General features: G+C 53.1%; 2 protein-coding genes across 14 annotated transcripts; one reads left to right on the forward strand and one right to left on the reverse strand.

Annotated features, from left to right (window-relative positions):
- Positions 1-1,809: 1,809 nt before the first annotated feature.
- PPM1N (protein phosphatase, Mg2+/Mn2+ dependent 1N (putative)) lies at positions 1,810-6,089 on the reverse strand. 12 transcript variants are annotated; one of them, XM_084770667.1, is made up of 5 exons: positions 4,849-6,089; positions 3,947-4,064; positions 3,758-3,843; positions 3,568-3,588; positions 1,810-2,209 (listed from the first exon to the last, which is right to left on the reverse strand). In XM_084770667.1, exons 1-5 carry the CDS (start codon positions 5,764-5,766, stop codon positions 2,201-2,203), a joined length of 1,152 nt encoding a protein of 383 aa, XP_084626793.1. In that variant the 5' UTR covers positions 5,767-6,089; the 3' UTR covers positions 1,810-2,200. The 12 variants fall into 12 exon arrangements, 11 of the variants coding, with proteins under 11 accessions (XP_084626793.1, XP_084626795.1, XP_084626794.1 ...); XM_084770669.1 differs by having other exon boundaries at positions 1,810-2,206; positions 3,568-3,628; XM_084770668.1 differs by having other exon boundaries at positions 3,568-3,628.
- A 2,640-nt stretch (positions 6,090-8,729) lies between these two features.
- Positions 8,730-20,374, forward strand: RTN2 (reticulon 2). Of its 2 annotated transcripts, XM_084771422.1 has the most exons (10): positions 8,730-8,913; positions 12,383-12,427; positions 12,506-12,976; positions 13,071-13,331; positions 17,474-17,681; positions 18,158-18,296; positions 18,441-18,510; positions 18,741-18,787; positions 19,714-19,772; positions 19,914-20,374. In XM_084771422.1, the coding sequence occupies exons 1-10, from the start codon at positions 8,880-8,882 to the stop codon at positions 19,993-19,995; spliced, it is 1,416 nt and encodes a 471-aa protein (XP_084627548.1). In that variant the 5' UTR covers positions 8,730-8,879; the 3' UTR covers positions 19,996-20,374. The 2 variants fall into 2 exon arrangements, with proteins under 2 accessions (XP_084627548.1, XP_084627549.1); XM_084771423.1 differs by lacking the exons at positions 8,730-8,913; positions 12,383-12,427; positions 12,506-12,976; positions 13,071-13,331 and adding an exon at positions 15,247-15,381.
- The last annotated feature ends 3,075 nt before the right edge of the window (positions 20,375-23,449 follow it).

A 23,449-nucleotide genomic window follows, 5' to 3' on the forward strand; every position in this document is an offset into this window, starting at 1 on the left:
ACATTGAACGAACGTCCTTGGTCATTTTCTTCCCCATCTTCAATGAGTTGTTTCCTAATGACACTATTTATGCATCCCCTTGTTTGCTGTGTCCCCAAACTGGGCTGTCAGCTGCACTGGGCCTCCAGGATCTCAATGGGTTGAGCCGGCTCTCGGCTATGAAGAGGGCCTGATGATACAGCAGTTGCTCACTGCACGTTTGCTGACCAGAGAATATGCAAATCACGCTTTTGTTTTGCTTTGCTTTGCTTTCTGAGACTGGGTCTCTCTACTGGCTGTCCCGGAGCTTGCTCTGTAGACCAGGCCCGGCCTTGAGATCATAGAGATGAGCCTGGCGTGGTGGCGCACGCCTGTAATCCCAGCACTCGGGAGGCAGAGGCAGGCGGAGCGCTGTGAGTTCGAGGCCAGCCTGGTCTACAAAGTGAGTCCAGGACAGCCAGGGTTCCATAGAGAGATCCTGTCTTGAAAAAAAGATGAACAAACAAACAAACAAGAAATCGTAGAGACGTAGAGATCTGCCTGCCTCGGTCTCCGAAGTCTGGCATCAAACTCCTGTGTCACCATGCCCGGCACAAATCATTTCTAACTTAATTAACTGGTTTATGGAGTGTGTGTATGCGAGTGTGTGCTGGTGTGTGCCTCAGCACACTTCTGGGGGGCCCGGAAGGGTGTCAGTCCCCTTGGAGCTGGAGTGACGGGCATTTGCATGCATTTGAACTCAGAGCCTCAGGATTGTGTGCAGCAGGCACTCCTAAACAGCGAGCTTCTCCAGGAGCTGCCCTCTCCCCCCACGCCCGCATTTAAAGGATTTCTGAACCCCATTATGTGACCAGGGTCTTGAGTTCCTGATCGTCTTTGCCTCAAGCCTGGGAGTGTTGGAATCACGCCTGGCAACCAACAGCATTTTTGCTTTTTGTTTTTTGAGACAGGGTCTCTCTGTGTATCCCTGGCTGTCCTGGACTCACTTTGTAGACCAGGCTGGCCTCGAACTCATAAAGATCCACCTGCTTCTGCCTCCCGAGTGCTGGGATTAAAGGCGTGCGCCATCACACCCGGCTTTCAAACCACTTTTTATAAGAAAGCGTACTTACGGTGCTGGTGAAGTGGTGAAGTCAACACAGGAGAGACAGGAAGACTTCATGTTCAAGGCTCTCCTGGGTTACGTCATCAAAATAAAAAAAAAGGGGGGGGGGGAGGAGGTGCTGGAGAGGAGGCCCAACAGTTACAAGAACTTACTGCTCTTGCAGAGTCATTTGGTTTGGTTCCTAGCATCCACGAAGAAGGTCACAACGCCAGGGCAGTTCACCATGAAGGGCTCTGACGCCCTCTTCTGGCCTCTGCAGGCACCAGCCACGCATGTCAACAAAGGCAGGCAAAACATTCATATACATACAAATAAATAAATAAATAAATAAATAAATAAAAGGGAAGTGGGGTATGGGGGATGAGGTGGGGGGGAGAACAAAGAAAGGGGTGCAAAGAGATGGCAGAGGAGGTGGTGGAGCTTGCTGCCAATCCTGAGGACCTGAGTTCAATCCCTAGAACCAACTCCTTTAATCCCAGAACTCCACTTGGGAGGCAGAGGCAGGCGGATCGCTGTGAGTTCGAGGCCAGCCTGGTCTACAGAGCGAGTCCAGGGCAGTCAAGGCTACACAGAGAAACCCTGTCTCAAAAAACCGGGGGGGTGGGGTGGGGGGGGAATGAGTTGATCTCCAACATCCACCCGCCAGCCACCGCATAGCGCACGCATGTGCTTTGCCCAGACAGACACAGGACATGGACAGTGACAATAACAATAGTAAAGGAAAATGCATCTGGAATTACTTTATTAAATAGAATTGCGTAGTCACATCTCTCGCCACCTCCTTTGCAGCAAAGGTTTAAACATATAAAGGCTGTCATGTGCTGATCACTTAAGATCTGTTTGGTGTTAAATGAGGTGGGGGAAGAGGCAGGCTTGGATGGGGGGGTCTTGTTGTTGTTTGGGTGAGGGTGGAATTCCCCACTCATAAGACCCTCGTGAAGGGGAAGTGGGAGAAGAGGAAATGAAGATTCTAGGTTCCTCCGTGGCTGGCCTTCCTTCCTCTGACTCTCCTGGTAGGGAAGCCCAGATGTCCACAGAGGACGGACAGCCGGCTGCCCCCAGGGCCTCTGCATTCAAGTCAAGGGTTGAGTGGGCGCCCGCGGCTTCCGCACCGTCTCATCTCTTCTGCAACAGGGAACAAGGTGGAGGGTGAAGCCTTCTAGAAGCTTCCCTTCTGTTTCATTTTTCTTTACTTTTCTTTCTTTCTTTCTTTTCTTTTTTATTTTTTTTTTTTTTTTGGTTTTTCTTTTTTTTTTTCTTTTAAGATATATTTATTTATTATTATGTACGCAATGCTCTGCCTGCATGTACCCCTGCAGGCCAGAAGAGGGCACCAGATCTCATTATAGATGGTTGTGAGCCACCATGTGGTTGCTGGGAATTGAACTCAGGACCTCTGGAAGAGCAGTCAGTGCGCTTAACCACTGAGCCACCTCCCCAGCCCTTTTTTTTTTTTTTTTTTGGTTTTTCGAGACAGGGTCTCTCTGTGTAGCCTTGGCTCTCCTGATACTCACTCTGTAGACCACCCTGGCCTCGAACTCAGAGATGCACTCATTTAATGAGTCAGATGGCAACTCAGCTTCCACTATGGGGGTCCTGGGGCTCGAACTCAGGTCGTCAGGCTTGGCAGCAAATCGTGTTTACCCACTGAGCCCCTGTCACAGGTCACACACTACTTTCCATGACCACTTATTTATTTAGTTAGTTAGTTTTTTGGATTTTCGAGACTGGGTCTCGTAACCCTGGCTGTCTTGGACCTCTCTCTGTAGATCAAACTGGCCTGGAACTCTGTCTGCCTCTGCCTCCCGAGTGCCGGGATCAAAGGCATGCGCCACCACTGCCCGGCTACCGTCGTCGTCGTCATCATCATCATCATCATCATCATCATCGGTTTTGGTTTGGTTGGTTGGGGTTTTGTTTGTTTTGTTTTGTTTTGTTTTTGAGACAGGGTTTCTTTATGTATCCTTAGCTGTCCTGGACTCACTTTGTAGACCAGGCTGGCCTCGAACTCACAGCGATCTGCCTGCCTCTGCCTCCCGAGTGCTGTGCTTAAAGGCGTGTGCCACTACGCCCCATCCACTATTCCTATCTTAAAGGGCCTTGAGAGAGTACTTATTGCGTAAGCACACTTGCCTCCAAACCTGATGATCTGAGTTCAATTCCTGGGACCCACATGGCGGAAGGAGAGACTGGTCTCTATCCCTCTGACCTCCTTAACAGCAGCGTGCCACACATGCCCACAGTATATATACTTTCACAGGCACACACAGGCATGCTCACCGGCTTGTGCATACACGCGCCTGTACACACACACACACACACACACACACACACACACACACACACCAGGTCAGGGCTGGGACTAGGGCTAGAACTCTAGAACTTGGTGGTGGTATCTCGCCAGAGTGGCGGGCGGGGGCGGGGGTCCGGCTGACAGAGGTGTAGGGTAGGTTGGGGGTAAACGCCCAAAGAGAGTTCCTTACCTCTTGACATCCCTCTGCGGTCTGACATAGTTTAGAGTAAGCTTCAGCAATGACCGTAGCCCTAGAGAGCAACGGGAAGCCCTCAAGAGGAGACCTGGTCCCTGTCGCCACCCCGCCCCCATGCCACCCCGCCCCCACGCCACCCCGCCCCCACGCCACCCCGCCCCCACGCCACCTCGCCCCAGCTCACTTGCTGTGGATCCCTCCTCCAGGAGGCAAGCCTGGGATGTCCTCTGAGGCCAGGGTCCTGAAAACCATGTTTAGGCACGGGGGTTCCTGAGCAGAGGAGTACAGCTCTGAGGAGGAGGAGGAAGTTAGGGAGGGGGAGGGCCCAGACTTGCCAACCACCCCTCCCACTGGCCATTTGACAGGCGCTCACCAGCCACTTTGTGACTCAGGGCTGCATCCAAAGCCGTCTCCCTGCTGATGGCTTCCTCACAAGGCCTGGGGGCCCCTGGAAAGCAGACTACCACGCAGGTCATGTTATCCAGACTTCCCTGGATAAAGTGGAGAGGGGGGGAAAAAGTCTCGTGGGAGAGACAAAGGCTCCATCCCCGGGGATCTGTGGCTTTGAGAGCATGGCTTGCCAAGAGTCCTGGTGTTGGGAGACACTCCCCCCGCCCCCTCGCCCAATCAGTTATCTAATTCCACTCAAATCTAATCCACCATCTTCCCATTTGGACCCATCTCTTGGACCACGCCCTTTCCGAATCCTAGCTACCATGTTTTATTAAGGAAAACAGCCACAGGCCGGCAAAATGGCTCAGTGGGCAAAGACGCTTGCCTGCCACCGAGCCTGACAGCCTGAGTACGATTCCTGGGACTCATGTGACTGTGGGAGAACTGATTGACCTAAGATGTTCTCTTAGGCAGCCAGGAGCGATGGCGCACGCCTTTAATCCCAGCACTCGGGAGGCAGAGGCAGGCGGATCACTGTGAGTTCGAGGCCAGCCTAGTCTACAAAGTGAGTCCAGGACAGCCAAGGCTACACAGAGAGACCCTGTCTCGAAAAACCAAAAACAAACAAACAAACAAAAAAGTAATACAATTTAAATAAAATAGCCAAAGCCTTCGAAATTCTTCCTACTTCCTACTATTGTAGGTCTCTTCTTGACACACATTTTAGGACAAGCCAGAAGCCGCACACGGACCCCATTCCTAAAGGCAAAACCCCTTCTAGAAAAATCCCTCCCACTTACCTATTAGCCCCTCACACCCTCTAGCTCAGCCCCAGCCCTTATCAACGAAACCCCTCCTCCCCACATGCAGTGGCCCCAGGACCTTGCACAGACACGTGTCCAACAGCTGCGCACAGAGCTGCTCCGGGGCCAGGCCTAAACGCAGGCGCGACGCCACCAGCTTCGCCAGGTCCGCACCAGACAGAGCGTCCCACACGCCATCGGAGGCCAGGAGCACGAACTCGTCCTCGGGTTGGCGTGCAAGCGCAGCCACCTCGGGCTCGGCGGACACGAGCTGCTGCTCAGGAGGCCTCCCGGGTGCCTGCTTGTAGGCGAAGTCACCTAGGGCTCGCGACACGGCCAGGGAGCCCTCAACGCGCCGGCGACGGACGGTGCCACCGGCGTCGTGGATGCGCTCGCGTTCCCGGGGCCGGTGGGGACGGTGGTCCTCGGTGCAGAAGGCCACGGAGCCCGAGCGGCTCAGCAGCGCGCGCGAGTCACCGCAGTGCGCCAGGTAGAGAAAGCACGGGGACACGAGCAGCGCCACCGCCGTCGAGCCACCGGGATCGCTGCGGGGCCAGAGTGCGCGCAGCTGCGCGTCTGCTCCGAGGAAGGCGCTGCGCAGAGCTTGGCGCACGCCGTCGGGCTCCCGGGGCGCAGGACCCAGCTCCCCAACCACGTGACCTGGGAGGTGACGCGCACCGAAGCGTGCGGCCCGGGCTCCGCCGTGGCCATCCAGGACGGCGAAAAATGCCCAGCCCGACGGCAGCCCGGGTAAGGCCAGCCGAGCACAGTGTGCGTCTTCCATGCGCGGGCGCCAGCCCTGCACCGCGCTCGCCCCGAAGCGCAGGCCCGGGGCCGCCGCCGCACCCCCGTGTGGCCTCTGCGAGCACCGGGGCGCAGCCAGAAGACACCCAGGCGCTCCGGGGATCGTGCGCTCCTCCTCCACCTCCTGCTCCCCAGCCTCCTGAGCTCTAGAGGCCCATCCGAGAAGCTCCAGTAGGCGGGCAAAGACAGCCATCCTCCTGCTGCCAAGGGATCAGAAAGGTTCCCTCCCCTCCCTGCCTCCCCTAATCTCTCTTCTGTGAGACTTTAAACCAAGTAAATCTCTTTCCTGTCGCTTGACCTGGCCTGAAGTCGGGTCACTAAGAGGTGTATTCATGAGTTTCTTCTTTCCCGCACTTTCTTTTGTTTGTTTGTTTGTTTGTTTGTTTGTTTTGAGACAGGGTTTCTCTGTGTAGCCTTGGCTGTCCTGGACTCGATTTGTAGACCAGGCTGGCCTCGAACTCACAGTGATCCGCCTGCCTCTGCCTCCCGAGTGCTGGGATTAAAGGCGTGCGCCACCACGCCCGGCTCCTTTCCCGCACTTTCAAACAAACAACAACAAAAACAAACAAAACAAAAAGGAAAACAAACAAAAAACCCGGGCTTAGTCTGGGTCAGGTGCTAGGGGGATTAGAGCAAGTTATTTGCATTTTTGCTTATAGGTATAACACATCATTTAAAAGTTTATTTGTTTTTGTTGTTGTTGTTTTGTTTTTCCTTCGAGACAGAGTTTCTCTGTTTAACTATAGCCCTGGCTGTCCTGGACTCGATTTGTAGACCAGGCTGGCCTCAAACGCAGAGGTCCCCCTGCCTCTGCCTCCTGAGTGTTTGGATTAAAGACGTGCACCACATGCCCGGCAAGAGTTTATTACACTCACTTTTACTCTCATTTAATGTGTACATTGGTCAGATGGCAACTCAGCTTCCACTATGGGGGTCCTGGGGCTCGAACTCAGGTCATCAGGCTTGGCAACAAATCGTGTTTACCCTGAGCCCTGTCACAGGTCACACACTATTTTACATGATCACTTATTTATTTATTTAGTTAGTTATTTTTTGGATTTTCGAGACTGGGTCTCTTTATGTAGGTAACCCTGGCTGTCTTGGACCTCACTCTGTAGATCAAACTGGCCTGGAACTCACAGAGATCTGTCTGCTTCTGCTTCCTGAGTGCTAGGATCAAAGGCGTGTGCCACCACTGTCTGGCTATTATTATTATTATTATTATTATTATTATTATTATTATTATTGTTATTATTATCATCACCATCATCAGTGTTTTGGTTTTTTGTTTGCTGTTTTTTGAGACAGGGTTTCCCTGTGTAGCCTTGGCTATCCTGAACTCGCTTTGTAGCCCAGGCTGGCCTCGAACTCACAGGGATCCGCCTGCCTCTGCCTCCCGAGTGCTGGGATTAAAGTCATGTGTGCCACCAACCGCCTGGCTCATCATCAGTTTTTGAGACAGGGTCTCACTATGTAGCCTTGACTAGCTTGGAAATCACTATGTAAACCAGGCTCTCAAAGTCAGAGAACTGCCTGCCTCTGCTTTCTGAATGCTGGGATAAAAGGCTTGTCCACCACAGGTGGCTTTTCTTTTTTCCTTGCAGTTTGCTTTTAGATTCATTTATTTTATGTGTATGGGTGTTTTGTCCACATGTATGTGTGTGCACCACATGTGTGCACGGTATCCTTGGAGGCCAGAAAAGGGAGTCAGATCCCTTGGGACTGAGTTGCAAAACTGTTGTGAGCTGCCATGTGAGCGCTGGGGATTGAACCCTGGTTCTCTTTAAGAACACCAAGTGCTCTTAACCACTGAAGGATCATTTGACCCCTACGCCTAGCGCCCAGCTTTTATGCCACCGATTTAGAAAAGAGGAAACCGAATTACAGAAAAAAGGAAGCTGTGTTGCAGGCCCGGTGAACTCTAGAACTGGTGTCCTCAACCAAAGGGTCTCCTTCAGGTCCTAGATTGTCTAAACCAAAGCTCCAGCCACTCCAGTGGGGCCAGATCCTCGTGTCGCCCAGACCAAACTCAGACTCGCTGTTGTGGCTGAGGCTGGCCTTGAACACCTACCTCATCTTCCTGCTTCTGCCTTGTAGGTACTGGCTAGCCAGACGTGGTGTTATAGGTCTTTAAGGCCAGCATTTGAGAAGAGGTCCAGGAAGCTCAAGGCCGTCTTGGGCTGCATAAGGCCCTATCTCAAACAAAACAAAACAAACCTAACAAGAATACCTTAAAAGCCACAGCTGTCCTTTCTCCAAATCATGATCGGTTTGCTGACGTCACCTTCCTCTCATCTCTGGACTTATCTATGACATCATGCTATGACTGTTGTTTCAGCCGCATCCGTGTTTAAGTCTCTCTCCGTGCCTCAAGAGTTTTCAGTGCCTTGTGGGTAAGAAGGCCCAATGGAGCCGGGCGTGGTGGCCTTTAATCCCAGCACTCGGGAGGCAGAGGCAGGCGGATCGCTGTGTGTTCGAGGCCAGCCTGGGCTACAAAGCGAGTCTAGGACAGCCAAGGCTACACAGAGAAACCCTGTCTCCAAAAAAATAAATAAATAAAATAAAATAAAATAAAAAGTCAGAATAGGAGTTTTGGCTAATTTGTTTATAGCGTGTTTCTCTGGGGCCTAGAATAGTGCCTGTCTCGCCACATGTGTTCAGTGAATCAATGTTGAGAAAATGAACGCAGAGAAACTTCTCAAAGCTCCCTTTTTGAAGACTGTGCGAATAAGCTTCCTGGGTACGTACGTGTGAGTGGAGGAGAGTGACCTGCACACATACACACACACACACACACGTGTAAAAATAAGTTTTACGTTTGTGTACTTTCCCCCGCCCCCTTCATGCCATCTGCAAGTCTAGGCCTCTCTCAATGGCATCCCTAGATCTGCCCAAAAGCTCTCAGATCCTCGTGCGCATCCTCTGGGCGCTCTCTCCAGCTCCTCCCTTTCACCCAAGCCCCGCCCACTCCCCCCTAAAGGCCGCGCCCCCCGAGAACCAAACCCTTCTCTTTAGAACGGAGGCCCCGCCCTCCATGCCCTCAAGCCCCGCCCCTCCTCTTCAGGCCCCGCCCCTGAGCCCCGCGCTGCAGTGCCTGCTCCTCCGCGGCCCCGCCCTCCCGCGCCGTGCGGAGCAAAGGGCGGCGGCGGCGGCGGCGGCGGCGGCGGTGGCGGCGGCTGCTGGAGCAGCCGGGGAGGAGGATGGCGGCGGCGTCGTGGACGCGGCGGAGATGAGCGCCCGTGGCCCCAGGCCCAGGGCGGCGCTGCCGGAGTGGGCGGGGGTCCCGATGCAGGCCCGAGGGGGGCCATGGGGCAGGTCCTGCCGGTCTTCGCCCACTGCAGTGAGTATGGAGAGGCTCGGGCCTGGTGTGGGGCGCAGAAACCCGAGTGGGGTCCTCCTCGGGTCTCCATCTTCCGCGCGCCTCCTCGAGGGAGAGCCGGGCTGCAGGGAAGGAGACAAAGGAATCCCTCCCCTCCCCCTCGCGCTTTGGCGGCAACTGGGGCGTCCTGACCCAGAGGACCCGGTGCATAGGGGTGGAGGTGGCGGGTTGCGGGGTGTGAAGATGTCATGGAGATCGGGGGCTGGGGTCGCGCGGGGCGCAGGGTTGGGTTGCCCCGCCCAGTCATAGAAGGAGCAGGCGCGTGGGGAGCTGTCCCCGGCCCTGGTGCTGGCCGCAGCTCCACGGGTTGAGTCCGGATGGAATAGAAGGATCCGACTCCTCCTCAGCATCCCCATTTAATATTTTCATCCTCATGATCGGCCCAAAAGGCACTCCTCGTGTCATCCTGGGTGCCTGACCCCCTGTCCCCAGAAAACAGCCACCCTTGGGTTGCTGCCAAGACTACTGAGTCTTTAGCGGGCTTTTCCACTCGTAGTAAGCCGGCTGAAGATCCCGTTCCCTTTCAGGCCCCTGTTTGCCCAAGTGAGGACATGAGATGCGAGGGGGGGGGGTCCGGTTTCGGTTTTCGAAGGCTGTCGAGGGTCTCCTGTGTGCAGAGCCCCTAAGCTAGGGTCGAGGGGCTGGCTTCGCGGTTCCAAATCCTTCGTCTGATCCTGCTCAAATCGGAGGCGTGGGCTCCCGCAGTCAGTCGGTGTTTACCATCCTGCGTCCCACACCGGGTGCTTCTGACAGCTGGGGATGCCGACGCCAGCAGATCTAGCCACTTTGCATGTCTTGGGTATCCAGATGCCCAGGTTCTGAGAAATGTGTGGTTTGGACATTTTTAGTTTTACCCTCCTCCTCCTCCTTCTCTTCCTCCCCCCGCCCCCCGCCACGGCGTCCAAAAACCTTGTCTTTAGCTGAAACCACAAGGGGAGACCCTTCTGGCCTGTCCCCAGCCGCACCTCTCTTGTCCCCATCTATAATCTGTCCCTACCATCACTCTCCTCCACTTACACCTCCACAGCTCTGTTCCTCATCCAATCTCAGTCTTTGCGCCGACTTTCCCCTTCCGTCTGGGAGGCTTCTCCGTGGGGCGTCTGCGCGACTACTGCTTTCCTTCAGGTCTGAGGTCTGATGCCACCAGAAAAGCCTTGGATACCACCTTGTGTCCGGTGGCACTCCGCCACCCTTGCCTTGTTTGACTCGGTGTTTTATGGGCTCTTCCGCGGGGTGTAACTTTATGGAGTCAGGAGTTTTGTCTAATTTGTTGATAATGTACCCTTCTGGGGCCCTGGGACAGTGCCTAACACATAACCTGTGCTAGGTGAATAGATGTTGAATGAATGAATGAGTGAATGAATGAATGAATGAATGGAAACTTCCCAAGGCTTTGATTAAGCTTCCACATAGGGCTGGGACTGTGTGTGCTGTATAGGTAACGGTCTGAGGTTAACCTTGAACTCCCGATCCTCCCGCCCCCACCTCTCCCATGTGCATTACAGGCATTACCGGCACTCGCCATCACACCCTGTTTATTTGATGTCGGAGATGCAACCCGGTGCTTTGTGCACTGTAAGCGAGCGCTGCATCCCTGACCCTGGATCAGACGTCTCTCTCCGCTTCCATGTTCCTCCTATCCTCCTCTTCCTCTTCTGTTTCTTTAATGGATTTCATTTGTGCTTAATTTTATTTATTTTATTTATATGAGAACTCTATTCGCATGTACACCTGCAGGCTAGAAGTGGGCATCAGATCCTGTTACAGACGGTTGTGAGCCACCATATGGTTGCTGGGAATTGAACTCAGGAACTCTGGAAGAACAGCCAGTGCTCCTAACTGCTGAGCCATCTTTCCAGCCCCCTAATTTTTAAATTTTGATTTTTTTTTTCCGAGACAGGGTCTCTCTGTGCAGCCTTGGCTGTCCTGGACTCGCTTTGTAGACCAGGCTGGCCTCGAACTCACAGCGATCCGTCTGCCTCTGCCTCCCGAGTGCCGGGATTGAAGGCGTGCACCACGACCACTGCCTCCCAGCTTAAAGTTTGATTTTATAGGTGTATGCTATGTTGCCTTCATGTTCAGCTATGCACCACATTCATGCAGTGCCCTCTGAGGCCAGAAGAGGGCGTTTGATCCCTTATAATGGTTCTCGACCTCCTTAATGCTTTAATACAGTTCCTCATGTTGTGGTGACCTCCAAACTACAAAGGTATTTTCGTTGCTACTTCATAACTGTGATCTTTCAACTGTTATGACTTGTCATGTAAATATCTGATACACAAACGGTCTTTTAAAAAATATTTTATTTAATTTTAGTTTATGTGCATTGGTGTGAAGGTGTCGGATCTTGGATTTACAGACAGTTGTGAGCTGCCATGTGGGTGCTGGGAATTGAACCCGGTGTCCTTTGGAAGAGCAGGCAGTGCTCTTAACAACTGGGCCATCTCTCCAGCCCCACACAAATGGTCTTAGGAGACCCGGTTCAACACCCTTTAAAGGGTCTTGATGCACAGGTTGAGAACCGTTTTATTAGCTACAGATCGTTGTAAGCTGCCCTGAGGGTGCTTGGAATCGAACCTGGGTCCTTAGCAAGAGCAACAGGTGCTCTTAGAGAAAGCCATCTTCCAGCCCCTTCCTTCTTTCCCTTTTTCCTCTTCCTCCTCCCCGCTCTGTTTGTATGGGCTGACAAGCTGGTAAGTGATCCACTCTCCCAAGCCTTGGCTGCCCTGAACTCACTCTGTAGACCAAGCTGGCCTCGAACTCACAGCGATCCACCTGCCACTGCCTCCCAAGTGCTGGGATTAAAGGTGTGTGTCACCACCCCCCCCCCCCAGGCCCTTTTTGCTTTTTACTTTGAAACAATCTTGCTAACTTGCCCAGTCAGGCCTTGAACTTGTGGCCTTCCTATTTCAGTCTTATTCAATAGTGACGTCAGGCATGCAGCTCTGAGCTTCTGGCATCAACGTCCCTACTGTTTTACAGCCTGTATACAGAATGTGAAAGTCTAAGATTTCTTAAGTTCATTCCAACAATCCAGGCCTCCTGCACTTGGTGCACTTCCCTGATTAAATTTTTATGGTGGCGCACGCCTGTAATCCCAGCACACGGGAGGCAGAGGCAGGTGGATCTCTGGGTTCGAGGCCAGCCTGGTCTACAGAGTGAGTTCAGGACAGCCAGGGCTACAAATAGAAACCCTGTTGTGTGGGGGCAGGGGATGGGTGGGGCGTGTGTGTGTGTGTGTGTGTGTGTGTGTGTGTGTGTGTGTGTGTGTTCGAACCCTGAGTCCTGTCTGTGGAGGTTAGAGGTCAACTTTAGAGAGGCAGATGGACAGGTTAGTAGCATGCACCTGCTGAGCCACAACAGCTCGTACCTGTGATTTAAACCGGCTAAGTCTGTAGATTCTAGAATCTTCCTTTCTTTCCCATTACAGAAGAAGCTCCATCTACAGCCTCTTCTACCCCGGATTCCACAGAAGGTAAGTGAGTGGGTGGACAGGAAGGGGGTATCACTTCTGGGTGCTTCCAAGAGGCTGAGATCCCTCCTTCCACGGCAGGAGGGAATGACGACTCGGATTTTCGGGAGCTGCACACAGCCCGGGAATTCTCAGAGGACGAGGAGGAGGAGACCACATCGCAGGACTGGGGCACCCCCAGGGAGCTGACCTTTTCCTACATTGCCTTCGATGGCGTGGTGGGCTCTGGGAGCCGTAGGGACTCAATTGCCCGTCGCCCCCGGCCCCAGGGACGTTCAGTCTCAGAACCAAGGGACCCACCCCCACAGCCCGGCCTGGGTGACAGCTTGGAAAGCATCCCTAGCCTGAGCCAGTCCCCGGAGCCGGGGCGCCACGGTGACCCCGACACCGTGCCTCCATCTGAGCGCCCCCTGGAGGACCTGAGGCTGAGGCTGGACCAGCTGGGCTGGGCTGCCCGGAGTGCTGGATCCGGGGAGGATTCGGCCACCAGCAGCTCCACCCCGCTGGAAAACGAGGAGCCTGATGGATTGGAGGCCAGCGATGCTGGGGAAGGTGAGACCTCAGAGATGCGCGGAGGGGGGTGTGGCTAACCAGGATACTCCCAAGAGGAAAGCTCATGGCCTTCTCTATCTCTGTGTGACACCAGAGACAAATCTGGAACTCCGACTTGCTCAGTCTCTACATTCGCAACCTGAGATCCTGACTCCTCATCCTAGCCCCAGCTCCGGGACCCCCCGGGCGCACACCCCATCCCCACCGAGGTCTCAAGATTCGAACTCCGGTCCTGAGGAGCCTCTGATGAATGAGGAAGAAGAGCATTGGCGGCTGCTGGAGCAGGAGCCAATCACGGCACGGTGCCTCGATGGCGCAGACCAATCAGAATTCACGTTGGAGCCGCTTCTTCTAGGTAAGCGGTTTGTGAGCAAAGGATGGTCCCCTCTTGGCTACAGAGGACCTTGTACATCTGGATGGAGGTGGAGAGGTTTGCACTTAAATGTGACAGACCAGCTTGGCACGGGACCCAAGGATAGTGGGGATGGGAGTCCCCCAAAACTCCCTTTACCCGAGAGTATGTAGTTCGGGGAGTTCTCCCCAACAACACACACTCACACTGGTAACTAATTCTGGGGTCCCCCCGTACACTCTAGGCAAATGGTGTACCACTGAATACATCTCTAATCCTCTTCACCGTTTATTTTGAGGGAAGGTAGAGCTAAGCAACCAGAGTGGCCTTAAACTCCATTCTCCTGCCTCAGCGTCATTTGGGATCATAAACGTTCAGCCACCAGACCCTGCTTGCATTGGGTCTTTCTATACAGTTCCCTACCTGCCCACAAAATCAGGGATCCTTGGGACACCGAGATTGGGTGCTGCCAATAAATGAATCCTCCCTTTTACAGAGTGCTCCATCTAGAAAGCTGAATCTGCCCTCGGGACTCTTTTAAAAATTTTATTTAATTAACTAGATGGGGCATTGTGGCATATAACTCTAATCTCAGTACTTGGGAGGCAGAGGCAGGTGGGTCTTGGTGAGTTTGAGGCCAACCTAGTCTATAAAGTAATTTCTGGTCTACTCAGGGTATATTGTGAGACCCTGTCTCAAAAGTGTTTTTGATTAATTTATTGTATGCAGATGTGTGTGTATGTGCGCACATGTGCTAAATACAGGCATTTGCAAATCATGTCAAGTCTGTAGAGGTCAAAGGACAACCTTTTTTGTTTGTTTTTGTTTTTCGAGACAGGGTTTCTCTGTGTAGCCTTGGCTGTCCTGGACTCACTTTGTAAGCCAGGCTGGCCTCGAACTCACAATGATCCACCTGCCTCTGAGTGCTAGGATTATAGGCGTTAGCCACCACGCCCAGCTTGTCTTTGTTTTTCAGGACTGGTTTTCTCTGTGTAGCCTTGGCTGTCCTGGAACTTACCCTGTCAACCAGGCTGGCCTCGAGCTCACAGAGATCTACCTTCTGAGGGCTTAGATTAAATGTGTGTGCCGGGCTGGAGAGATGGATTCAAGGTTAAGAGCACTGGCTTCTTTTCTAGAGGACTCAGGTTCAATTCCCTGCACCCACATGGCAGCTCACAACTGTAATTACAATTCCAGGGGACCTGACTCCCTCATACAGACAGACACAGACAAAACCTCAATGCACATGAAATAAAGATAAATTACAAAAAAAGAAAAAATGTGGGACGGGTGTGGTGGCGCATGCCTTTAATCCCAGCATTCGAGAGGCAGAGGCAGGAGGATAGCTGTGAGTTCGAGGCCAGCCTGGTCTATAAAGCTGTCCAGGACAGCCAAGGCTACGTAGAGAAACCCTGTCTTGGAAAAAAGAAAAAGAAAGAAAGAAGGAAAGAAAGAAAGAAGACAAAAGAAAACCAAAAATGATGAGGAATGCACACTGTTAAATCCCAGCAGGGCAAAGAGGCGGTTTGTTTGTTTGTTTGTTATGTGTTTGAGGCGAGCCTGGTCTACATAGTAAGTTCTAGGACAGTCAGGGCTGTGTGGAGAAACCCTATCTCAAATAAATCAAATAAAAATTTAGAAATAAAAAAGCAAAGCAAACGCATAAACAAAACCCCTCACATTTAATCCCAGCTCTCGGAGGCAGGTGCACTTTTGTGAGCGCCAGCGCTTCACAGCAAAACATTGTCTCAAAAACAAAACAAAACATTCTACTTTCCCCTAGCTGTATCCATTGGTCATTTGTAAATAGACTCCTTTTTAAAAGCCTGGGCCTCCAGGAACAGCAAGCAGTTGGTTAAAGACCTCTCCTTGTCTGTTTACAAAGTTCCAATTTGGGAATTGTCCCCACCTCTCCGGACAGCCATTGGTTGGGTACAAAGGGGGCCCTTCCCCTCTGCTCTTTCCCTCGGGTCCCTCTCAAGTGGGCAAATTCCCCAGGAGCCGGGCGTCCGCAGCCTACGCCGCTCTCTTGGAGCCGAGATGGGGAGTAAAGGTGGGCTTGTTGGACGGCCTGGAACTGGGGTCCGGGAGCTTAGCAAAGGGGTTCAGATTCGTTTTTCCCTCCCTGCGGTCCGGGGCATGGTTTCCTCCTGGGTATTCGGACTTGTCAGAGACGCGTGCTGGGGCTGGGGCGGCGTATCAGGGGGGGAGGCCTCCTTGGGAGGACGTTGAGGGGACTTGGGGTCCCCTCTTCAAGGCAGAACTTTGGGGCCCAGGAGCAGAGAGGCTCCCATCCCCCAGCCTCGTGTCCTGGCTACGGGGCGCTGTCACTCACGGTAGGACGTGCCAGCACAGCTGTGTGTGGAAGGCCCCCTCCCCCTAGCGTGCCTAAACTTAGCCCCTCCCCTCCCCCACTCACTGGTATCTGTCTAGAGAGACAGACTGGTATCTGCCCCCCCCCTCACCCATCCCCCGCCCACCACCCCACCCCGCCACCCCTACCCCACCCGGACCCCGCGCATTAGGGCAGGAAGCCTCCTCTTTAGCGTTTGTCTGTGAGAATAAATGTATAAACAGTGTTCAGCAGTGAGGGAGGAGCAGTGAGCCTGGCCACGCAGTGAGGAGAGAGAAGGAAAATGCAGGGAGCTCAAATGGGTGTGGCTTCTTGGGGCGCTGTGCAGGTTTAGGTGGATAAGACGACCCCTTGCTTAGCCAGGCTACACAGAGAAACCCTGTCTCGAAAAAGGCCCCCCCCCCCCTCGACCAGGGCCTCTGGCCTAGCTTGGGACGAGGACACAATCTCTGGGAGGGGGTCAGTACGCGTTTAGGGTTCAGAATATAAGGTGCTGTAACTATAAACTTAGAACTTAAAAAATATATATATATTTTAGATCAGCCTGGCGTGGTGGCGCACGCCTGTCATCCCAGCACTCGGGAGGCAGAGGCAGGTGGATTGCTGTGAGTTCCAGGCCAGCCTGCTCTACAAAGCGAGTCCAGGGAACAGCCAGGGCTACACGGAGAAACTTTGTCTCAGAAAAACAAAAATGTTTTGGCAACTAGGCATAGTGGCTCCTGTCAGCCCAGCTCCTGGGAGGCAGAGGCAGGAGGATGGCTGTACGGTCCAGGCCAGGCAAGGCTACATAGCAAGATCCTGCCACAAAAAAAGAACTCAACCACCAACAACAAAATTGTCCATCTTCCTTATGAGCAAGACAAATTTTTTAAAAAAAGATTTATTTATTATTATGTATACAGAGCACTGCCTGCACGTGTACATGCAGGATATCAGATCACATTATTGATGGCTGTGAGCCACCATGTGGTTGCTGGGAATTGAACTCAGGACCTCTGGAAGACCGGTCAGTGCTCTTAACCACTGAGCTATCTCTCCAGCCCCGAGCAAGACAAATTTTACACTGTTAAAAAAAAAAAACAGGGAACATGCTCACCCAAGTGATTTCTAACCTTAGGGTGTATTTCAGAAAAAAGAGAGGGGGCCCAAAACAAAATGAATGACCCCCATGTTCAATTCGGAGTTGAATAAAATGAAAAAAAAAAAATCACAGTAGAGTATTGTGTGGCCCTTTAACCCCGGAGCCAGGCATGGTGCTGCACAGCTTTAATTGCAGCACTCCAGAGCCAGAGGCAAGCGAATTTCTGTAGTTCAAGGCCATCTTGGTGTACGTAGCAAGGTCCATAACAGCTAGCACTATATAGTGAGACCCTATCTCCAACAAATAATACATAAGCAAACAAACAAGCAAATAAGGCTGGTCAGGGATATAGAAAGATAGACAGACAGACAGACAGACAGACAGACAGATAGATACCAGTGGTCCGTGATGTAGTTCACTTGGTGGAGTACAAAGCCCTAAGTGTGAGCCTCAGCACCTCTCAGCACCCAGGAAGTGGAAGCAGGAGGATTGCCTTGAATTTGGGTTACAGAGTTAGACTTAGTCTTTAAAAAAAAAAAAAAAAAGTTAAAATAATCAGGAGTTCAAGACCAGCCAGGGCTGCAGAGTTTGAAGTCAGCCTTAGGTCCAGAGTGAGACCTTGTCTCTAAATATCAAACAAACAAACAAAGAAAAAAAAAGGGAGTCAGCTCAGTCAGGTCCAGGTACCAGCCACTGTCCTTTTCTCCACAGTGGCAGACTTGCTGTACTGGAAGGACACCAGGACGTCAGGAGCCGTCTTCACAGGCCTCATGGCCTCTCTCCTCTGCCTCCTGCACTTTAGCATCGTGTCCGTGGCTGCGCACCTGGCCCTGTTGGGTCTCTGTGCCACCATCTCTCTCAGGGTTTACCGCAAAGTGCTGCAGGCCGTGCACCGGGGCGATGGCGCCAACCCTTTCCAGTGAGAGCTCCTGGCCCAGCCCAGCTGACCGTCCAACTGTGATCCTTGACCTCAACTCATCCTTTTTCATTCAGATCACGATCCCTGGTCCCCTGTGGAGCCCTTGAATCCCTTTAAAAGTCCTAAACTTGACTAGCCCTTTTTATAAGAATTCTCTGGGCTGGAGAGATGGCTCAGAGGTTAAGAGCACCGGTTGGTTGCTCTTCCAGTAGAGATCTTGAGTTCAGTTCCCAGGACCACATGGTGGCTCACAACCATCTATAAATGAGATCTGGTGCCCTCTTCTGGCGGGCAGGTGTACGTGCAGCCAGAGCACTGTATACACAATAAATAAATCTTTTAAAAAAATTTTTTTTTTCAGCCCTAACTCTATTCTACCAGCCACCCCATTCTCTCCCTTGTTAAAGCCACTTGGCCAATCCTGAGCCCCACCCACATGCCGAGTCACCCCCACATTCCTTTATCCATCCCTCTAGGGCCTACCTGGACATGGACCTGACCCTGACTCGCGAGCAGACAGACCGCTTGTCCCAGCAGATTGCCTCCCAGGTGGTCTCCACAGCCAAACAGCTGCGGCATTTCTTCCTGGTGGAAGACCTGATGGATTCTCTCAAGGTACCACCCCCCTCCCCCGTCCCCGCCCCCAAACTGCTCCGGGACCCTCAACAACTCCCTCCTCTGTGCCCGCGCATGGGGGGTGGGGGTGGGGGTGGGGCACAGCACGTGTAGGTCTTTCTGACACTGAGCCGAACCCCACAGCTAGCTCTTCTCTTCTACATCTTGACCTTCGTGGGAGCCATCTTCAACGGCTTGACTCTAGTCATCCTGGGTGAGCTGGGAAGGCTGAGGGGGCCGGGAGGGGAGGGGAGGGGAGGGGAGGAGAAGGGAGGGGAGGGGAGAGGAGAGGAGGGGAGGGGGTTGTTGAGGTCTGATGAGGGGCGGGGTCCCGTTGAAGCTGCCCATCAGCTAGGAAAACCTGATTCTCTCTCTCTCTCTCTCTCTCTCCCTCCCTCCCTCTCTCTCTCCCTCCCTCCCCTCTCTCTCTCTCTCTCTCTCTAGGAGTGGTCGCTTTGTTCACGGTTCCTCTTCTATACAGACAACATCAGGTGACTATGGCAGGCTCTCTGTTGTCCACACGGAAGCCCAAAACGGGGCGGTATGACGTATGACTGCCTCCTTCTAGAGCGGGGGTCGGGGTGAGGGTGGAGTCCCACAGCCGTTATGGCCCAGGCCGACTCAGGAGCTCTGTGGCCGCCCAGCACTCCAGAGAGTGGAGCAGGAAGATGTTACAAGTTCTAGACCAGCCTGCCCAGACTGACTCTACCAGTGATGGGCTTGCGGGGTTACGGCGCTTGGCTCGAGGAAGGGAGGTAACAGATTTCACAGGCAAAAGGGTCCAGCCTGTGGAAGGCCATGGGTGCAATGCTAATGCCACCAAAAAATAAATAAAAGAAAGAAAGAAAGAAAGAAAGAAAGAAAGAAAGAAAGGTAGGTAGGTTAAAATTCATATTAAGCTACTGTCGCTCCCAGCTTAGAGCACGGGCCGACCTGCTGACCCTGCCGTCTGAACCTCCGTTCTGAGAGGATGTGTGGGTGTAACCTTAACAGTCCGAGAACCTTGGAGACTGAGGTTCAAAGCCAGTTAGAGCTACGTAGCAAAGCCCTGGCTAAAGAGCTAAAAGACAGGCTGAGGACGTAGCTCAATATCGGCCTTGCCCAGCATGCGTGAAGGCCCAGGTTCGATCCCTAGCAATGGATCAAACCAAGTGTGGTGGTTACTTAGGAGTTACAAACAGTTCGATGCCGGCCTCAGCTACGTTGCATGGTAGTGGCCAGCCTGGGCTACATGAGACCCTGTCTCAAAACAACAAAGACAGAAAAGGCCAGGTACAGGTAGTTGAAACTGGAGCGGCGGGTCCCACACCCTCTTCTGATTTGGGATCAGAAGATCACCTGGGGAAGGCACTGTCCCACATCAATTACCCACAACCCCTTGCAATTCCCCCCATCTGTCTCTCTTTGGTCTCCCCAGGCCCAGGTTGACCAGTATGTGGGGTTGGTGACCAGTCAGTTGAGCCACATCAAAGCTAAGTAAGTTCATGAGGACACGACAGGGAGGGGGAGCGGAGCCTGGGATATTTGTTGTTGTTTGTAGGTGTGCCGTCCTGTCCCGTGTCTGTCTCCCCTAAATCTCTTGTCGCACAGCACATCACGGCCCCTTTGTTCCCACAGGATCCGAGCTAAGATCCCGGGGACCAGAACCCTTGCCTCAGCAGCATCTGTGGTCTCCGGATCCAAAGCCAAAGCCGAATAAGAGGGGTGTCTCTGCCCAAGGGACGCCTGTTGACACCCCAGCAGCCCTCTCCCCCTTTATTTCCCCGTGCATCCACACCCTCACCCACTCGGCCGAGCCAGTTCCCAGTGGGAAGTGCCTGAGCGAACCAGACTACATTTCCTAAGAGGCTCTGCTCTTAAGAGTCCAGGAGAGGTCATGCTCCCTGGCCGCGGAGCCTGCTGGGACTTGTAGTTGAATAGTCGGGATGCTGCCCTGCACTTCCGTGACCCGCCGCTGGAGGCGCCGTGAGGGGTTGGTGTCTCTGAGGCCACCAACCCCTATTTTGGGGCTTTGCATGGGGCCCAGGCGAGCCCTGAGCTTGGATTTACACAGTAATAAAGAGTCCTGTGGAAAAATCCACGGCCTTCTGTGCTTTAAAACCCCTCCACCTCGGCCGGGCGTGGTGACGCACGCCTTTTAACCCCTCAGCACTCGGGAGGCAAAGGCAGGTGGAGTGAGTTTCAAGACAATCAGGGCTATGTAGAGAGAGACCTTGTCTCAAAACAACAAAGAGAAATGACTGGGGGAATGCAAGATGGCTCATCTAGGACGTGGTGATCTGAGTTGGGTCATCCAAATGCCCCATGGTAGAAAGAACCGATCCCAGCCGGGTGGTGGTGGCGCACGCCTGTAATCCCAGCACTCGGGAGGCAGAGGCAGGCGTATCGATGTGAGTTCGAGGCCAGCCTGGTCTACAAAGCGAGTCCAGGACAGCCAAGGCTACACAGAGAAACCCTGTCTTGAAAAACAAAAACAAAAACCACCAACAAAACAAAACAAAACCAAAAAAATGTCTTGTCACTTCTGCATGTGTGACATCGCTTACCTGCATTCACCCACTGCAAAGGTAAGTATCATTTTAATAACTTCCAAAAAAAAAGTTAGAAAATAAATTCTTGGGGCTCTGGAAGAGCACCTACCTCCAAGCTGATCGCCCGAGTTCCCTCTCTGGGAAACACAGCGTGGAGGATCAGAAATGACTCCTTCAGGTTGTTTAAATGTTTAAAAAGCCAGGCATGGGGGCTGGAGGGATGGTTCGCTAGTTAAGAGCATTGTCTGTTCTTCCAGAGGACCCGAGTTCAATTCCCAGCAACCACATGGCGGCTCACAACCGGTGACCTTTCCTGGTGTGCAGGCATCCATGCGGGCAGAACACTGTATACATAATAAATAATTTTTTTAAAAATCCAGGCATGACAGAGGGGAAGTGTCCCTTTGAGTTCGCGATCATCCTGGTCTATATAATCAGACCCTGTCTCAAAAAACAAAGGGAAAATATTTAAGATCAGTGACAGAGCTCAGCGGGCGTGGCTGTGTGAGCTGGGTCTGGGGAAGCTATGTAAAGGAAACCGCTCAGCGATTAGGCTCAGCGATTACGAGCACCAGCTGCTCTTCAGGAGGTCCCTCGGGCTTCAGTCTCAGGGGGTCCGATGCCCTCTTCTGGCCTTTGCAGGCACTGCACGCACAAACACGCAGGCTGACAAAACAAACGGTAAATAAGTAGCAGTAAAACTGACTCCATGATGTTGTCTCCTGACCTCCACATTTGGGCTCTGTCCTGCGTACGCACATAATAACAACAAGTACATTCTCCACGTGTGACCTAGCAGAAATGCTCAGTCCTAGAAACGTCTATGATTAGTTGGTTAGTTATGATGACATTGTGTCCTTTGTGAGGACCCATGCTAGGGTTGTAGTCCAGTGGGAGAGCATTTGCCTTGCCTAGCATGTATAAGGGCTGAGTTTAATGCCAGAAATGCCCGATGGGGCCGGGTGTGGTGGCGCACGCCTTTTAATCCCAGCACTCGGGAGGCAGAGGCAGGTAGATTGCTGTTAGTTTGAGGCCAGCCTGGTTTACAAAGCGAATCCGGGTCAGCCAAAGCTACACAGAGAAGCCCTGTCTCAAAAAACAAAACAAAAAACAACCAAACCAAACCAAACAAAAATATCCAATGGGAAGCCAGACATGGTTGTACATGCCTATAATACCAGCACTGAGTTCCAGGCCAGCTACATGGTTCAAAGCTAAACTGAGCTGTAGCGAGACTCTGTCTCAAAAGATCAAAGGCTAGGTATGCAACTCAGTGGTAGAGCCCCTGCCTAGAATCCCCCAGTGAGGGACTGGGGGTGTGGCTCAGTAGTAGAGCCCCTGCCTAGAATCCTCCAGTGAGGGGCTGGGGGCGTGGCTCAGCGGTAGAGCCCCTGCCTAGAATCCCCCAGTGGGGGGCTGGGGGTGTGGCTCAGTGGTAGAGCCCCTGCCTAGAATCCCCCTGTGAGGGGCTGGGGGTGTGGCTCAAGTGATCGAGCCCCTGCCTAGAATTCCCCCAGTGAGCAGCTGGGGGCATGGCTCAGTGGTAGAGCCCCTGCCTAGAATCCCCCAGTGAGGGGCTGGGGGCGTGGCTCAGTGGTAGAGCCCCTGCCTAGAATCCCCCAGTGAGGGGCTGGGGGTGTGACTCAGTGGTAGAGCCCCTGCCTAGAATCGTTCAATGAGGGGCTGGGGGCGTGGCTCAGTGGTAGAGCCCCTGCCTAGAATCCCCCAGTGAGAGGCTGGGGTGTGGCTCAGTGGTAGAGCCCCTGCCTAGAATCCCCCAGTGAGGGGCTGGGGGCGTGGCTCAGTGGTAGAGCCCCTGCCTAGAATCCCCCAGTGAGGGGCTGGGGGCGTGGCTCAGTGGTAGAGCCCCTGCCTAGGATCCCCCAATGAGGGGCTGAGGGCGTGGCTCAGTGGTAGAGCCCCTGCTTAGAATCCCCCAGTGAGCGGCTGGGGGCGTGGTTCAGTGGTAGAGCCCCTGCCAAGAATCCCCCAGTGAGGGGCTGGGGGTGTGGCTCAGTGGTAGAGCCCCTGCCTAGAATCCCCCAGTGAGGGGCTGGGAGTGTGGCTCAGTGGTAAAGACCTAGCCTATCTTGCAAAGGCCCCAAGTTCCATCCTCCACAGCATAAACGAGTAGAAGAATAAAATAGAGCAAATGTCTTCCATAAAGAGATGTTACTTGCCACCTTGGAAGCGAGCCAGCATCGCTTGTCAGGTACAGATTAAAGTAAATACAAACACAGAGATGTTAAGATCTGTTTGTTCACCCTTTGCTGTACATGTCACTGCAGGCGGCAGATACGAAAGTGCCAAGCAGGAGTTACAGACACCGAGTTTGCAATGTGGGATGCTGCCTGGCAATGCAGCAGCTGACTAATAAAACGGAGAGGGGCTGCGAGATGCCTAAGGCGCTTGCAGCCAAGCCTGAGGGCCTGGGCTCAAACCCTGGAATCCACAAGACGGAAGGCAAAAACTAACTCTCAAAAATTGTCTTCTACGGGGGCTGGAGAGATGGCTCAGTGGGTAAGAGCAATGCCTGCTCTTCCAAAGGACCTGGGGTTCAATTCCCAGTACCCACATGGCAGCTCACAACCGTCTGTAACTCTAAGATCTGACACCTTCATA

Source organism: Acomys minous (genome assembly GCF_964271855.1).
Source record: "Acomys minous genome assembly, chromosome: 20".
NCBI lineage: Eukaryota > Metazoa > Chordata > Mammalia > Rodentia > Muridae > Acomys > Acomys minous.